The sequence below is a fragment of the Lutjanus erythropterus genome, chromosome 15 (assembly GCF_056507025.1).
Source record: "Lutjanus erythropterus isolate fLutEry1 chromosome 15, fLutEry1.hap2, whole genome shotgun sequence".
In the NCBI taxonomy this organism is placed as follows: domain Eukaryota; kingdom Metazoa; phylum Chordata; class Actinopteri; order Lutjaniformes; family Lutjanidae; genus Lutjanus; species Lutjanus erythropterus.
The window spans coordinates 21,098,202-21,117,034 of record NC_139331.1 but is presented as its reverse complement, the minus strand read 5'-3'; the positions used below and the strand labels follow the sequence as shown (position 1 = coordinate 21,117,034).

The 18,833-nt window shown below is 38.9% G+C and overlaps 1 protein-coding gene across 1 annotated transcript in view; it reads left to right on the top strand.

The window, feature by feature from the left end:
• lama2 (laminin, alpha 2) overlaps window positions 1-18,833 on the top strand; it is a 256,482-nt gene that overhangs the window by 161,885 nt on the left and 75,764 nt on the right. The window contains exons 28-33 of the mRNA XM_084737401.1: window positions 3,169-3,312; window positions 9,592-9,768; window positions 9,882-10,067; window positions 10,329-10,447; window positions 10,787-10,904; window positions 12,934-13,086. Coding sequence (XP_084593527.1) covers window positions 3,169-3,312; window positions 9,592-9,768; window positions 9,882-10,067; window positions 10,329-10,447; window positions 10,787-10,904; window positions 12,934-13,086 — 897 coding nt within the window. The remainder of the gene's footprint in view (window positions 1-3,168; window positions 3,313-9,591; window positions 9,769-9,881; window positions 10,068-10,328; window positions 10,448-10,786; window positions 10,905-12,933; window positions 13,087-18,833) is intronic.

The following is an 18,833-nucleotide window of genomic DNA, read 5'->3' as shown; positions in this document are numbered from 1 at the left end:
AAGCTTTGATGACCCCTAGTGGGGGTTGAGACCCCTGGGGTGGGAGCCACTGATTCTAACACCCCACATTATTTGCTGATTAGTCCAACACATACAAATGTAGTCCTGTAGTCTGTAAGGCTGTATGGTTATGTCAGTTTACACATCCAGTGACAACAATAAAATGAGCAGCGATATTCTGCCGAGCAACAGTACTTTGACTCTCCAGAAAGCTTGAAGTCAGAGTAAGTGACTGTGGGGACACTGAGAAAAAACTTCAGTTTATGGTTTAAATCCTACCAGGAGATCTTTAAATTTTAAATGTCAATGCAGATTTAAAACCTATTGCTCATGCTGAGAGTGTGTGTGTGTGTGTGTGTGTGTGTGTGTGTGTTTTTGTGTGTCATAGTATATGTGTGCATGTGTGTTTGTGTGTAATTATTTCACTAAATGTCACAGAACTGAGTAAGACAGGCATCTCTGCGTGACGGTCTTCTTATCCATACGCCAAACAAAAATGCGCACCCACACACATACAAAGATAGATGCATAAATACATACAGTACATATGTATTATATAGGTGCATTTTTTCTTCTATCTTCTCTAGAAATAACCTGTGTGGACACACATATAGCATATTTCACACCTGTCATCTTCACTGTGACGAGCTGATCACATTATCACACACACGCATGCCTCTCATCAATAGCTTGCTGTCACAGCTCACTTTCACACACACATACACACACATATAAATGCACATATTCAATATATGGCACACCCAGACTGGAGACACCTTTCATCTTTGCTGTCACTTGCTGATCACATTATCCCACATTGACAACGACAAATGCTAAAACAAATTTTTGCGTGGCAACGCACGCACGCGCGCACATGCATGCACACACCTGATTCATGGCCTGTAATGAGGCTTCAGATCACTGGGAGTCATCGTCACTCTGAACGGGTAGGAGGTTGACTGCCTGTCACTCCAACAGTCATTCGACCTGTCACCTGTCTCTCTGTTCGTCTGTTATTTCTGCTCTCTGTGACGTGATATGTTTCTTACCTGTCTGTCAGTCTGTCAGTCTGTCCGTGTCTGTCTGTCTGTGTGTCTGTCTGTCTGTCAGTCTGTCTGTCTGTCCTTACCTCTCTATCTATGGAAACATGTGATGTACCTGCATTTACATGCGGCTTTAGCAATTTAGTACAATTAAAGAAGCCACATTAAGATGACTCTATACTTTATAAATCTATAAATCAATCTATAAATCATTCTAATAATTATGATAAACAAGTTAGAACACATTTTTCATACACTGATTTGGGCTCACTATCAGGCAGAATCCAGTTACTTCTTACTAATCTGACTAATGAGTTACTAACATTTATAATGTGCAAATGGAGCCTTATTGTAAAGTGTAAAACACTGCATGCTAAAAATATCGAGGTGAACATTATTGCCAAAGCCTTAGTGTATCAACCTGATTATCTGATGTTATTGTGATATGCCAAATGAAACTTTTTGATTATTATGATATGCTGACGGTGGTTAAATGCTGGTAACTTATTAACAAATATCAGATTGAAGCTGATAGTTATAAATGCTGCTGATGGAGAAGACAAAGTAAGTAAGTAAACAATGAGCTGCACTTTTTATCTAACATATTGAAGCAGCTTATTAATGGTTTATAAAGTGCCAACAACCTGATTAACCTAATTAAAAAACACTTGGAAATAATTCAGAAATATAATCTTATTGTAAAGTGGTACCCATTTATAAAGCAAAAAAAAAAAATCGTAAAATTCAGAAGGCTAAGATTATCTGCATTTTCTCTGTTTTATACGATTATAAATAGAATGACATCAGGTTTTGGACTGTTGTTGGACAAAACAAGGGATTTTAAAACCTAAAAAATAGACGATATGTAGACTGAACCAAAAATATCAGTGAATTAAACATTTTTGCTAATTAAATTGATCATTGATCATTGCTGGTTTTTCATTTGATCATCAGTAATAACATAATAACCTCCTTATGACATAATAAATGCTGCTAATGTAGACCACTAAAGCTGACTTTCTAGGTTCCTTCAATATACTTTCCCATCCCTCTGTTGTGCTCAGTCCCTCCTCACTAACCTGCAGGACTTTTTGACAGAACTCAACATTAATTGGTGACGTTTTGTTGACAGCCCTGTAAGCCTTTTCTCGGCAGAGAGAAAGCTTAATACACACAGGCCTGTCCACAATCCCATTTTAGACCAGTCAGCTCTCAGCTTATTTACTCCAAATGTAAACAATTCAGTGCACTGTGCATTTCCTGTATAATATCCAGCAGGTCGGATGTATTTAAATAGCTAAAATATATAATAATGTCCAAGTTAGAAAAGTCAACTAAGTCTTACTTTATTATTATATAAAACAAAGTCACACAATGATTCAAATAGCAAGGAAAGAGCACATAAAACATACTATAAAAATACATTAAAAATAACAATAAATGAAATCAGATGAAATCAGGAAAAGCAGCATGATAAACATGCTTGGATTTAAAAGAAAACACTGACTCTGCCTGCCGTATTTCCTTCAGCGTTGCGTTTCAGAGCCTCGGGACTCTCTCAAGGCTCTCAAAGTACAAGCAGGGTCATGTGGGTAAAAAATATACCCAGGAGTCAGGCCATTTAGTGCCTTGTAAGTAATTAAAAGAACCTTAAAATCAATCCTGAAACATACTGGAAGCTGTTGTAAAGAGGCCACTGGGGTATTATGTTCAAACCTGTTTACTCTGTTTAAAAACCTGGCTGCCGAGTTCTGTACCGTCTGAAATTGGCCTTCAGTTTTTCTGTTTCAACATTTAAAAAGACTGTTAGAATAGTCCAGGTGTGATGAGATAAAAGCATGTCAAATAGTTATTGTGTCTTTATAATCTAACATAGGTCGAATTTTGTAGTTGACAAAAACAGGTCTAATGAATTCAGATCAGTACCAGTACCCATTCTCAAGTTTTGCATTGGAAAAACTCTACATATTGATCATCAGTCGGCTGGAATTAGTTACTTTCACAGTTGTATGTGACATACTTTCTCTGCTTCTTGTCCACCAAACAGAATTTGTAGTTAAAGTAATGTTAAACGTTTATTAAAAATACAGAGGCTTACCTCACTTACCTGTGTTTGTTATTTAAGGTGAATGTGGAAGGAGACAACTGTGACCGCTGTAAGCCGGACACGTTTGGGTTGTCTGTACAAAACCCTCTTGGCTGCAGCAAGTGTTACTGTTACGGACTGACACAGTCCTGCACAGAGGCTCCAGGACTCATCAGGATGTGGGTAAGTACACAAATCTTCATGTTTTTCTTTTCTTTCCTGCCATGAAAATTGTTTAACAGAAGTGTTTTGTATTTTGTATTTGGCTGAAAAAGATCAAATGAACCTGAACAGCACCTCACACTTTTTCTCACAAATATAGGACTAAAATGGCCACATTGGCTTGAAACGAAAAGGGAACCGGTTGGAAATCTTAGAGATTTTTGTCACTGTCGTGCACGATAAGAAAATTGGGAACTGTGAGTGAGATAATGCTGCCAAACAACTATTGGGAAACTTTATTTAGACTCCACAAATACTTCTGGTTTCTGGTCTGTGTCCATGTTCACTCAGGATCTCTGCTCCCTCTAATGTGTTATCTTGGATCAAACCAGTAGTTTTCTGTAAGCTGGACTTTCTGCGCACACTGTCAGTGCCAGCTTCCTTGATGAGACAACACATTTGACAGCTGGCTGCCTACAACTGACTCTGTGTCTTGCCAGCGTTGAACGCTTCATGTTCTTCATTAATCATTATCTATGGATAATCAGAGGCTTGTTCAAATCAAGTTAACAGATCTCACTTCATTTTTGTTCAGTAGAAGATAAATGCCTCTAGTTTGCAGCCTTCCTGGTTACAAATAGGGCAAAAAGGTAATAGGTTAAAAAAAAATCATATTGTGATTATTTTGATATAGTGATTGATAGAGTGATTCTTCATCAGTGGGAATAATCTTTCTTGCATCACAATTTTTCTTACATCTGGGGAACAAGATCTGTAGGCAAGGTAATCTGTTTTTTTTTTTTTTGCACATTCTCCTTTATCAAAAAATTTAAATATTGCACTTGGCCAGATTGCGATTTAGATGATATTTTGATGAATTGTGCAGCCCTAGTTACAAATATAAAAAAAGAGGAAAGAAGGCAGCCTGATATTTGCAAAGAAAATGTAACAGGTAATCATACTGGCAATATCTTTTTTGGTGATTTCTACACATTGTAGATTCAGTAGAGTGCGACATGTTGCTTGCTGTGTGATTAAAAAAACAGGGCTCAAAAGCGAACACCCCGGTACCTGTAGCAGTTATTGTTACCAGTGTGATGAGCTTCTACAATGGTCCTGCTCGCTTGTTGGCTTTAATTTTTTTCTGTCGTGATATTGGTTCCCAAACAGGGCCAGTATGTTGGTTTCCATGTTTCCATCTATCAGATTAGTGGAACATTTTTGAATTATTCCATTTTCACAGAAATTGAAATTTCATTCTCACCTGATTTAAAAAAAGAGAGGAAAGTTGAAGGATAAGCAGCTCTTCTTGCAGAAAACAACTCAGAAATCCACTTTAAAATACAAGGATGTTAGTCTTGTAGGACCAGCAAATTTTCCAAAACAGTATGTGTTAGCATGCTAGTATTTGCTAATTATCACTAAGTGAAATATTCAGGACATCAAAGCAGTTATTATAATTCATCCAGAAGGTGTCATGGATGTATTTCACTCAGCCACAAATGTCTACCTCATACGACACTGTTACAAATACGGAGCCAGTGCGGCAGGAAATATTCAGAGAAAAAAAACATGAATCTGATTAAAGATTAGTTTTGTAAATTCATGAGAAAACAACAACCATATTCATGGGGAAAAAAATTGCGTGCGCCCTCTTCGTGCAAAACGTTGTCCTATTGAGTGACACTCAAGAAAAGTTGGGTGATAATCAAAGTCAGCAGGCCTCATTCTGTGGGGTCTATAAATGTCTTTTTCAAACTTCATGGCGATTGACACAGTTGTTGTTGAGATATATTTCAAGCTGGACCTCAGTGACGGGCTGACAGACAGGCTGACAGATATAAACAGTTAGTAAATCCACTTTGCTTGTCGGTGAAAGGTAAAATCCATACCCTGTTGCGCACCATTACCCTCTATGGTGGCAAAAGGTCAAGAGCAAAGATGGCATGGTTTTTGTAAGGGGGTGGAAGCCTGTCATTTATTTTAATCAACTGTTGTAAATCTTGGGGGATGCGTCAGCTAGCCTGGCTTGTGGATCGCTGGCCTCTATAGATCACAATACAAAGACAAGTGTGGACATTATGACTGTTTTTAAGTGTTTAAGACACCAGTCAGCAAGTTAGCCATCAATTGTTGAGTGGCAGCCTGTTTTTAATAACGGCCCTTCGTCGCAGAAACGGTTGCCATCTGCGATAAACTGGCGTTTCCGTGGTAACCATAGAGTTTTCTGATGGAGTGTGGCGAGAGGCTTAATTTGAACGACAAACATTCACTTCATGTATTGTTGACAGAGTGAGAGAGAGGAGGGGGAGCCGGACAGAGAGACAGAGAGACAGAAAAAATGGAGAGTTTATTGGAAAGAGGGAGATTTTCTCTGAACCACTGAATCGTGAGATTACACTGAGTGGAGTGGGACATACACACACACACACGCAAACACACACACACACACTCTGACAGACACACCATATCTAGACGCCATACACACACACACACACTATACACAGTGCACATGTATTCACATACACAAACATACCTACACAAACCCGCACTACATGGGATTACACAGAGGTTAGGGGAGAGGCACACACACAAACTCACACACGCAAAATGCACACACATATATTTTGCCACACACACACACATTTTCTGTGGTATTTATCTCTGATGGAAGAACTGTGTGTGTGTGTGTGTGTCTGTGTGTGATTGAATGACTATTTAGTGGTTGTTAAATACTGCTGTGAAGATCAGCACTAATATAATGCAGTAAAATCTATAAAGATCTGATAAGATGAAAACACTGACATGAAAAAAAAGGAAAATACAGGACTTTTCTCTGAAAGAGGAAGGTTATGACAAAATGGCGGCAGTTTCTAACTGGATTAATTGAAAACACACAAACATTAAAAAATATAAGGGTACTCAAAAAGTGCACACGTCTGTCTGCCACTGAATTAACATGAATCTCGATATCCAAATCGATACCCAATTTGTTTTTTCCCTCCAACCCACTCCACCCCCAGCCTCTAACCCTGACATGATGAGTGAAGACAGTGGAGCTGCAACGATTAGTCAATTAATTGATCAGTTGATCGAAAGAAGATAAATTGGCAATCATCTTATGAAATACAGCCATTTCTGGGCTTTCTTTACCAGCGTAGAGATGTGTGATGTCCAGGAGCCTAAAACTGTTCACCTGCTCCACCTCTGTATAGATTCCTGTGTTGCCTCAGTTTTCCTAAAATCAACGATCAAAGAATGAACTCATAATTTGTCAGTCTGTACACATTCAGCCAAATGTTGGTACGACCCGTACAAGGTTTTTGTTCCTCTCTAGCTATATCTAATTCAAAAGACTAGATTAAAATTGTTCAAAACCAGATCAATAGAAGTTAGGGCATTCAAACAAAGCATTAACAGTGTCTGCTGTTTTTCATTTTTCGCTGTCAGGTAAGTTAAATATCACTTTTTCCAAAGCAACCAGAACCCATCGGCAAAAGACGTAATTTTACCTCTCAGAACACAGAAGTTATTGGTGTACCGCTGCCTTGATCAGTTAATTTGTTTGTGTCATTGTGTAGCTTCACTGAATCCAATCTAACCTTTTAAATGGCGCAATAATACAAATTAACTAACAGATTGAGGCAGTGGTAGACCAGCAACCACCATGTTCGATGAGATAAAATTAATGAAATAAAAGTGTCGATTGCTGTCTACTGTAGGAAATACACTGACAATGCATACGTACGTTGCACAACCCCACTTCAAATTATCCAAACTATGCCTTTAAAAGTGCTAAAATTTGGATTTTATAATGTGCAAAACTTGGCATTCCCTGTTTTCACAAGAAATCAGCTGCAGTAACACATAAAAATGCTTGGAAGTGAATTTTAAGTAATACTTGAGACAGAAATTAGCAATTTCCCATTCTACGTGTGACTGCCTCTTTATTATGTGGCCAATATTGCCAGAGTGTTCAAGCTATAGTACCTTCATAGATTTCTGATTCTGTCCACTCAACCAAAGAGCCCTCTTCCATAATGCCTCAGATATTATTCACACAATATCAACATATCAGCGCTGCTGGACTATAGTGACAGAAAGAGATCCAGGCTCGAGCAGATGAATCTATTTTTAAATCAGTCCACTCAACCACAGCCCACAGTCAATAATAAACCCTGATATTATTCAAATAATATTGAAATATCAACACATTAAGTGGGAGACAGAGAGAATGAGAAAGAAAGAGCTAGATTTTCTCCACTGTCAGTAATAACTCAAATGTGATTCAAACACTAGAAAGCAAGAGGGAGAGTGACGCCATCAAGTTATATTCAGAGGGGGAAGACATTTACATGAACTGATTCTGACCACTAATATGGAAAATAACAATCCTCAGAGCAATCCCCACACTAACCGAAGAGAGCAACAAACTCATTATTGGCAAAGAAAAGTCACAACACAATCAACTTGAAAAAAGATTGACTTGGTGATTGTCTCATTAACAATAACACAATTATGAAATATTGCATCAGGGTCTTTTTATTGAAAGAATGTGGTCTGTCTGTTATGGGGGACACGGTGCTGTTCGGTTTAACAGTTGCCGTTAGTTAAGTTTAGACACCAAAACCACTTATTTAGGAACCAAAAGTACTTGGTTAGGTTTTGGAAAATATAATGGTTTGGGTTAAAGTAAGTTAACAAACAGTAAGAAGAGGATGAGCATGGTATAAAGAATGACAAAGTCCTTTCAGGAGGGTGATGGGGTTGATGTATGAAGTAAAACAGTCATTTCACAAAGGAGACCAGGGTTTGTTTCCCATGTCAAGCTAAATTAGTTTTCCCAAACCACGATTCTTTCTCCGCCATTCTTAAATATCCCTTGATTGTCACAGGAAACAGGAATAGGAGTCTAACCTGTAGAGAACCAATCACTTAATTCTACACATACTAATTAGTAGGAGTGTAGAAAAAATCAATTCTCTTAAGCACTGTGGATTTTTTTTTATATTTTCTGAATTATGTTTCTTGGATTTCTGAGTTTATTTTAGAATGTGCAAGCAATGTTGAGAAGGTCTCTGCACACCTGAAATGTCTGACAGGTGCGTCGGAAGAAAAATTCACTGTAGAGTATACCTGATGAAGGTCGTTTGGACCGAAACGTCGGATATTCAATAAATCACTAGAAAGCGAGACAGTGTGCGGGAGTCTGCTATCTTTTTTTCAAGTTGAGTTTATTTTAGAAAAATATAAATATATAAATAACTCACAGTTAATGGGACTTTAAGGCATATATTTCTTCTGCTTTGTGGAAACAGCCGCTGACTTCAGTTTGCTAACTCAGTTGTTACTCTGGCTTCAACACTCAAAAGGGTCAAAGTCAAATTCGAGTGAGTTTAAAATACTCAATAGTATTTTATTAATTAAAGTATGGGACCCATTCGTCTCTTTCTGGAGTGTCGGCAGCCGTGCGTCCAGCTGATCTGCCTACTTCAAAAGATGCTGCTTGCATTTCATCTCAAGGACCACTGCTCTTTTATCCTTGAAATTACTGAAAGTCTATACCAAATTTTGATGAAAAAAGGCCAAACAGAAGTTTTTACAAAACATACGGCCCCGACACTATTTGGAGAAGGCGGCATGTAGTCATGTTCAAATCAAATGTCTGTGTAAAAGGTGCTTTCATTTGGCCAGTTTTGAGAGCGACATTGACCCATTCTCATTAGTCTGGATATTCTACGACCTTCTGTGCCCACACATGAATGAGGACACCGTGGCAAGAAACCAAAGACACTGAAATTCTCTGCAACAAAATAGACAAAGACAGACAAAAAAAAACATTTAAAATCGATGTCTGACAAAGTATTAGAGGGGTTGGGTGGAGCGTTGTGTGAGTCATCATCATTAGGAGGTGAGGAAAAGAAGAGATGAGGGCGAAAAGGAGGACAGTGACCCTACACAGATGTCTGAAAGGTATTACCTCACCAAGATGTACCGTGTCTCAGTGTCCATGTCTAACCCTGCAGTGCTAGGTAAAAAGTTTGCACACCAATGACTGACATAAAAATAATGACCATGATCCATGATTAACACCATTTAAACTAATCATAGTACTTACACAGCAAAATCCAAGTCTTATTCACCCATGTACTTACATGTATGTCCACCCAGTTCAGTTTTATAAGCAGGACACGAGGAGACTACAGGGAATTGTAATATTCTCTCCAATAAAAAAGTATTCAGTTGTTGGGATTAAACACGGCGTCACATTTATGCTGTCATCGCCATGTTGTGTTCTAGTTAACGCTGAAGCCGGAGCAGACAGTGCTCCCCCTGGTGGACAAATCAAACACTGTGGAGACGAGGAGAGGAGTGAGCTTCCAGCACCCTGAGATCCTCGCCAATGCAGAGCTGGTCACCTCAACTCTCTCTGAACCCTACTACTGGAAACTGCCAGAGCAGTTCAGAGGCTCTATGGTGGGTTAAACCTACGGCAATTTATAATTCTGTCAACATCAAAATACTAATTTCAATACTATATATATATTTTTTTAATTTAAAAAATAATCTTCCTCTACGTCTGTTGATAGATCACAGCATATGGTGGGCAGCTGAAATATGCAGTGTACTATGAGGCCAGAGATGAAACCGGTCCTTCCTCATACGAGCCTCAGGTTATCATTAAGGGTGGTCCTAACCGCAATATCTTGATGACACGCCACATCCCAGGACTCCAGATTGGTCAGCTCACTCGCCACGAGATCGACATGACAGAGGTACAGTAAGGCTTCAGATAAGACTTGGATATTGGATTGTTGTTTAAGGAATATTTTTGTTATGAGTTTTAAAAATAACAACTTCTGTTAGATACCAATAACAAAATAATAGACCTAAACAGAAAATAGATTGTACTTAATTTTGGCGAGCACTATCGGTCAATACGAGCAAGGTCTATTACATTGGTGATAGACTACAGTGGAAAAATTGATTTGTCAGTGTCTGTGCGTGTGTGTGTGTGTGTGTGTGTGTGTGTGCAGCATGAGTGGAAGTACGCAGATGGTCGGTCCATGACTCGAGAGGACTTCATGGACATTTTGTTCTATGTGGACTACATCCTAATTAAGGCATCACACGGCAACTTGATGAGACACAGCCGGTAAAATACACACACACACACACACACACACACACACACACACACACACACACACACACACGCAGTGGCATGCACCTCCACAGTGTATTCCAACATTAAATATGCAATTTTATAGCTGAATCAAGGATAACCTGTGGGAAAAACCTCTGTTTTCATTTGTATCTCAAGGTGTAATGAAAATGGTCTCTACTTAAGGCCATTTCCACAGCTGAAACATTATAATCTGCTGCAAATTATTGTTACAGTTCTCTGTTGATATCCAATGGGACACATTCAAATACACGTGTATATACTCCTTTACATGATGCATCTTAATTTCATGATTCATGTCTCTCCCAGTATTTCAGAAATCAGTCTAACGGTGGCAGAGGAAGGCAGACCAACGAAGGAGAGCGAGAAGGCACATCAGATAGAAAAGTGTGATTGTCCGGTCGGATACTCTGGACTCTCATGTGAGGTGAGCTTACGACTAAATGCATGCACGCATGTAACAGTGCACACATGGGGAGATCAGTTGTTGTTGCATTTAGCAGGTATGTGCAGCAGTTTCATAGCCAGTGACTTCACTTTAAAGTGACAGTTCACCTCAAAATCAAAAGTATATAGTTTTCTTTCTTTACCTGTAGTGCTGTTTATCCATCTAGATTGTTCTGGTGTGAGTTACTGAGTTTTGGAGACATGGGCCAAATAGCTACAAACACTAATGTCATGGCAAAAAATTCTTGTGGTGTCATTTAGATAGTTCTTATCATGCTGAAGTACAACCCCAATTACAAAAAAGTTAGGATGCTGTGTAAAATGTAAATAAAAACAGAATGCATTTATTTGCAAATACTTTTCAACTTGCATTCAACTGAATATCGTACAAAGACGATATTTTTTTGGTATTTATTCGTCTGATTGGTCTGAAGTTTGGTTTTTAATTCCTTATTTGATGTTATAAAAAAGGGGTTACTACAATATAGTACTATAGTAGGAGACGTGAAGAAAGTTCACAACATATCCAGAGAATATCAATGTAAAAATGCATCTCTACATTTATGTAATTCTTTTCTAATCATTTGTGTGATGAATTTACTTCAAAGCAGTGGCAAAAGTCAACAAAACAAAACAGAACATGCAAAAAGATATGAAAGAAGAAAACACAGAGTGAGAATATTGCATAAACAAAATGGAAAAAGTATTCATATTGACACAATCTCAAAACCCACATGTTGCATCTAACGTCACAGACATTAATTACAGTGTGAGCTGAATGCACCCTGTGCTCAGAGGAATGAATGCTTTTTGTGTGCCGCCTTCACACTGAGACAGAATGTAAACATGGAGGTCACAGAAGCTGCTCTCAATAGTATCACACAAGTTTCCAATTTACATTTAGTTCAGAGTTTTAAGCCTCTGTGAAGCCTTTCACACTCTCCCTTTTTTTTTTATTTTTTTATTTTGTGCTTTGCTTAGCCAGGATTAAGCCTCACTGAGCGTCTCTTCCACTCAGTTGTGATTTTGTCGAAGCAATTGACTTTCAGCTGCGTCCAGCTCCTTCTCTTAAGCCACAGAAAGCATATAGCAGCGACTCAATCTTTAGTTTAATGAGGATTTTGGAGAGACAGCTTATGATACACACAGGCAAACAGTTCAGGGCAATTCCTCTGGATGGCGGCGCCTGAGAGTCATTTAGGTATTATTGTGTTAATCTCAAAGGAATACACGAGTTGCCAACAAACTTTTAACTATATTTTTCAACCTCTGTTTCACTTTGTCGCCTGCTGCTTGGAGTGTAAAGCAGCAGCCATGTATATTGCCCCCCCCAAAAAAAATTAGCCGTGTACATAATTTAGAGGCTACAGATACTGCTGAAAAAGTGCCAAATGGAAGCCAAATAGCAAACGGTAGCTAAACTTGAAATGTTCAGGTCGTAGAGGGCTTGGCTGACAGATGGGCCTTCTATTTGTAGCTGCCGCCGTTGTTAATAAAGTATTTTTAAACGGGCGTTTAGCGCTAGCAGAGGGAACAGATGGCTCTTTAAATGGACTCCATTAATTATTACTGAACAGGAGAGAGAGGCAGAGAGAGTTACCTTGCTTGTCTATGTGTGTGTGTGCGCGTGTGTGTGTGTCAAGCGAGTGTGCGCATGTGAGTGTTCAAAAGTTACTGAAGGGAATAACTCTTAATTGTGTGTATGTGTGTGTGAAAGAGAGAGTGGTCAACAGTTGCCCAGAGAAATAACAATTAGGGATAATTATGTGGGTCCATGTGTGTAGTTGTTGAGTGTGTGTGTGTGTGTGTGTGTGTGTGTGTGTGTATGTGTGTGTGTGTGTGTGTGTGTGTATGCATTGTATAGAGTGAAATTACGGTGGGAACGCATGCTGTCAAAGCTAGATCTTTTATTTCCGTCTTTCAGCTTTTCTAATCTCTCCTCTGATTATCTGTCTCATTGTCTTTCTGTCTCTTTGTCCGTTTGTCTATGTGTTTGTCTCTGTGTGCAGGAGTGTGCTGCAGGTTTCTATCGTCTTCGTGCCGGTTCCCTGGCATCTGCTCCAGCGTCCAGGGTGCCCACCGCTGCCGGCATGGGCAGCTGTGTTCAGTGCCAATGCAGTGGGCACTCTTCCACCTGTGACCCTGAGACATCCATATGCCAGGTAAATGAGCTTGTGTGTGTGTGTGTGTCTGTGTGTGTGTGTGTGTGTGTGTGCGTGTGTGTGTGATCTGCCGCTGGAGACCCTCATTCAGCCATATGCCAGGTAGCTGCTGGAGAAAAGAAGTGAGGTGAGCGGGAGATTAAAGTGTGTGTGTGTGTGTGTTGGGCGATGTGTCAGGTACTGTAATTAGCCCTGCAATAATTAACGACCCCGGGCTTATTCATATTTCGTGTAATTTCCTTTCCTCTGGATCTGACCCAAAGCTACATCCTTACTATTAGAGAAGAGTGGAGAAAGTGATCTAAAGATATACAATTAGAACACAGTAAAGCAAAGAAATCTGACCCTTGACACAAGATGTATTCAACAGATGGTTTCAGGTAAGATGATGTTACTGATCAGGGCCCCGTTTCCCAGAGCCTTCTTAGCGCGGCGTGCGTTGTAAGTTGTATTTTAAGGTCTCCCTTAAAGTTACGGGCTGTTTCCCAGAGTTGGGACAACCTTAAGGGAGACCTTAAAATACAACTTAGGACGCACGTAGCGCTACGAAGGCTCTGGGAAATGGGGCCCAGGTCGTTTCAGCTGTGACAGTCATTTCTATAAATTTGTTCTATGTTGATTTTCTGACTGTTCAAAAAGCTCTTGTAGGTTTCATTATTAAAATTTATTTTAAGCAAGAAAAACTTAAAAAAGGGAAATGGGTAACACTCTCTGTGAAGCCCATTTCTATAATGCATTATAAACATACTTATAATGTGTAATACTGTGCTTATAGCAATGTATAGTCATAGTTTTAATTTCTCAAATATTTTTAATGATTTATAGAAATCATAAGATATTACAAAGCATTTGTAATGTAGTCTAAGTCACTCGAAGTGGTCATTGGGTGCTTCAGGCAAAATTATGAAATACCTGAGGAATAGGCAGATATAATATTTATCAAGCTCGTTATATGTCACTATAAATATATATGTGTGTCTATAAACAATTTAACTGGTTATAATAGAAATTGAGTGCTAATTGACACAACTTTTTGATGATGAACAGCTGAATGATGGACATTATTCATTTTAAAACTTACTTGTAATACATTATAACAATTTTATTGTTATAATGTGTTGTTATATTGTTATAATCACATTTTAAGGCATTATAACAATGATTATAGTGCATTATAAAGTTGATTTCTTACAACTTTGAGATTTATAGTCTATGATCCTTGCCAGAATTGATCAGTGAGTGACCAACACTCTCTAAGTCATTCTAAAGTGGTTTAAAATGTGTAAACATTATGAATATTTGTGTGCTCACAACTATATTAATACATTGCTGTAAACACAGTACAATGTATTATACCTATGTTTATGATGCATGATAATGCATTATAGATATGGCCATCATAGAAAGGGGTCTACCTCTGTGTTTGTTGTTATAATATATGTTTCAAGATATTCTGCCTGCATCTTCCATAAATCCAACTGGTAGCTTGTGAGATAAATCTACACATGCCAGTTGTTACCAGTTAGTCACTTCCAGCCTTTTCACAGTCTGGTCAGCTCTGCAGTGAGTCCCCCTCTGAAGACTTTGGCCTCAGGGAGCAGTTGGTCACATGCTGCCCACAGGTCATTGCTCAGATTCGATCTGTAAAAGCCCTTGGCAGACTGAGAGAATGTCACTGTGTATGGCCACTGAGGAAACTGTTCAAACTGTCAGAAAAATCCATCGGCCGAGACTCATGTTGGACAGCTGATGAGGAGCCATTTAATTATGTGGCTTGACGAGGTTAGAGCACCGCTGCGCTGAATAACTAGTAAGATAAATAGGTATAAATGCTCTGAAAGATGCTGGCAGCTGCATTTTCGTGAAGCCTTTTCAGAAAACTGATACCTTTTTTGCACATGCACATAATGAAATATGGAGGGTACTACAAGTGGTTCACCTTCTTTCATTTAATAATTGCAGCATTATTACCACTTCCCTTTTTGGAACACAGAGTCATAAACCAATAATACCACCAAGCGTCCAGCAATTTTTTTGTTGAAAGCCTGCTCGAGGTTGAGTGCTGGATTTGGTGTTTAGTGATGACAGAGTGTGACTCTCTGATTACTGACTAAAGAGCTTATAACAACAACTAAAAGGTTCAGCATTTATGCAAAGATATTTTTCCGCAATCTTCACTCTGATTTATTTAATTTGAGATGTAATTTTCACCAGTTTGATGTAACATTTTATTCCTCTATGATCTAAAAAAAAGAGTGAAGGTACAGTATGTAAGATATGGCCAGAATTTAGGTTCAAATGCTCAAAACTGTCAAGAAAATGTGAAGATGCAACAGTTATGACATTATGACGTATCATGTTACAGAGATCTCTACTGAAGTTTGCATGCTAACCAGCTAGCCTCAGCCCATTCTGTCCAGTTATACCATGATGTGCTTCATGAGGCGATCCCCTTGTAGCTTCTTCTAGGAGAAGAATCTGTGTGGCGAGTGTGCTACTATCACAGGCTCTCTTAGCTTTTATATTCTTATTAAATAAATAAAATAAACTCACAAAACAATTAACTGTGCACCTTCTGAATTCAGGTTTCTCTCTTTTGCTAAACTTAGATGTGTTTTGTTGACCCTTCCTAAATCCCATCTGTTTTCATGGAACCTCAGTCAACTTTTTCCTTCCCTGTTTCCTGTACTATGGCTAAAAAGTTGCTTCCTGTATTTAGAAATGCTATGTGCTAGACTTGTCTATGTTGAAAAGAAAAACAAGTTCAGAACATGGTGAAAAAATGTTGCAATAGGACCTCAAAAAACAACATAGTATTATCATAATAAGTAACGAATTAGCTAATCTACATCATTCATTATCTAGCTAGTTACATCTGATCGCTAATGTTAGACAAAGCTAGCTAACTAGCTAGCTAATGTGCATCAATTGTTAGCTAGCTAGTTATTTCTGATAGCTTATGTTAGAAATGTGTTTGCTAATTAGCTTGCTAACATCACATAATCAAACTCGAATCCACAAATAACTAGTTCGCTTTTTTTTGCTAACATTAGCTAATTTAAAATGTCAACATAGACAAGCTGAGCATGTAGCGTATCTGAGTTCAGAAAACTGGAAAGGAGAAAGTTGACTGAGGTTCTCCTGTAGCTCAACTGTTATATATCAGACCGGCAATATGTCATCCAGTCTGAGTTGACAAGGCCACGCCCCCTTCTGGGGGAAAGCTCACAGCTTCATATAGTGGCAGGGTTAAGAAAACGCTGTGTAGTAGGTAGATTCAAAAAAACTCATCACAAAACACACTTCATCAAACAGAAACAAAGTCAAACTCACCACAAATCTTGATTTCTCTTTCCATTGTTGAGAAACCACCAATTCTAGTTTGTTTGAAAATAAATCCTTAATCCACCATGTTAGAGGTGAAAATATTCTGGCCTCCCACTGCCTCTGTGATGCCTGACCTCCCTCACGCTCCTCTCGGCCTCACATTTTTATTGTCCTCAGCTATCATCTCCAACGCTCCCAGAGTCACAGTCTTGGTGGAAACCATAGTACTCATGGTTACTCTGGTGATAAGTTGATCCCTATTTATTAGGCTTGACATATCTTACATATGACCCCTTTAAACAGCTTGAATGAAAACATGAGCCTTTGAATCAAACAAAAGCGTGGATTTAATTTGTTACTCCTTAACTTTTATGTACAATGAGATCATCTGTATAATAGACTCAAATTAGAATCGACACAGTCATGATAGACAAACGTTGGCTGCAGTAGCCTAAAAGTGTGTCCCTGCACACCAGACAATTGTTGTGCTTCAATGTAGATGCCAATGTTTCTTGTCTCCCCTCCAATGTTCTCTGCTTTCTAATTATTTTTTATTGTTTTCCTCCCATTTTCTGTTATTCTGCAGCCTCTCCTCTGTCCTGTATTCACTCTTCTACTTCCTTCTATTGTTTCTCCTCCCTATACTCCACCATATTCTTCTAATTTCAGTATTTCTTTGTATCTGCCCCATTCTCATCCCCTAAATTCTCTTCCCTCTTATCCTAAATTATATATTTACTCATCCTTTGTCTTCTTTCATCACCCCGCCATTGTCTCAGTCTTTTACCTTCAGCTCTCTCATTTTTCTTTTCCCCAGTCTTCCCCTCCAGTCCCCTCTTTCTTTCTCACCTCTCCTTCATGTCTCCGGTTTTGCCAATTTGTTTCTCTCTCTTGTTTTACCTCTCCCCTCCGTCTTTTCTCGTGTTTTGATTTCTGTCGCTCTCTCTCTCTGCCTCCGAGCCATTTTTTTCCCCCTCGTCCATTTCCATCTCGCTCTCCATAACAGTGTCATTAGCATTTTCTAACCGAGCGGGCTAAATTGAAAATGCTAAACGAGTTTGTTTCTGTGGTAATTAGCAGTAACGAGGAACACAGGAAGTTAATGGAAATGACTTGCCTCGTTAGGAGGCAACTTCCTGTTGCACTGATTGAGGTTCCCATTTCCAACAAACAAGGCGAACATAAGACGGAGCCCTGGGGACATGAAGAGGACAGAGCTTTGTGTTTGTGTACAGTGTGTCATATATTTGTGTGAGTTTACATTGTGTGAGCGTGTGGGCTTTTGTATATACAGTCATGTAGCGCCTGACCAATACTAGAATTTTGGGACCGATACTGATAATTTATGTAGATAACTTAAATTATAATTATGTGTGTATGTATGTATATATATATAAACACACTTGTGTGTTTTAATATGTAAAATGATCAAATATAGTATAGTATGTTCTGTGACAAAAAAGTTTCAATATCGGTGTATATCAGACAACATATATGCCGATACTGACATAGACTAATATAGCTGTTATAGGACACTAATGGACCAATAATATTGGCTATATACACACTGTATCTGTGCATAGATGCATATAGTGTGTGTGTGTGTGTGTGTGTGTGTGTGTGTGTGTTTAGCTTTATAATGATCCTTAGCTAAAAAATAAGCTGAATATACCCACAAGCATCTCTGGATATGAAAATATTATGGTAGTGTGTGTCAGTGTACCCTTGAGGCTTCCCTCACAACAACAGGTGAGTGAAATCCTGCAGAAGTAAATGAGTATTTTAGATGACCTGCTCTTGAGGAAGGAAGCTTATTAAACTCTTTGACGTGTGAGATCGCACCTGTCAGCTAACAGCTAGCCGGTCGCTGCTGCTCACGGTCTCACAGCACCTCATCATTGCAGGAGTGGGACTGGGCCCAAAAACCATTCATTACCGTATGTGCACGGCTACATTTCCTATCAGAAAGTAGTCCAGGCTGGATATTTCTGTGTGTGTGTGTGTGTGTGAAGGCCTTAGAATGGCCTGAGAAACTGTGGGTGGTGAAAAGAAATGAGTAATGACTTGCCCACTGCTCCGGTAGAGACACTCAACACTGCAGAAGCAGCTGTGATCACACTGGGTATTTCCCAGTGACAGTCCGGATGTGTGAGTGTGGATGCAGGTAAAGACAGTAACTACTCAATCAAATGTTTCCTGCAAAGTCAAAGGCATTAAAAATCATCTGATGCCCGTTTTTCATCTCGCTGTCTCGGCAGGAAAAAATAACATACACTCTTAGAAATGAAGATGCTAACTTGAACCATAAAGTCCACAGGAGAACCCTTTTTGGTTCCTGGTATAACCTTTTATAAAGTTTTCCACTTCTACCTAGAACCTGGTGTAAAGCACTATACCTAGAACCCCTCTAAGGGTTCTAT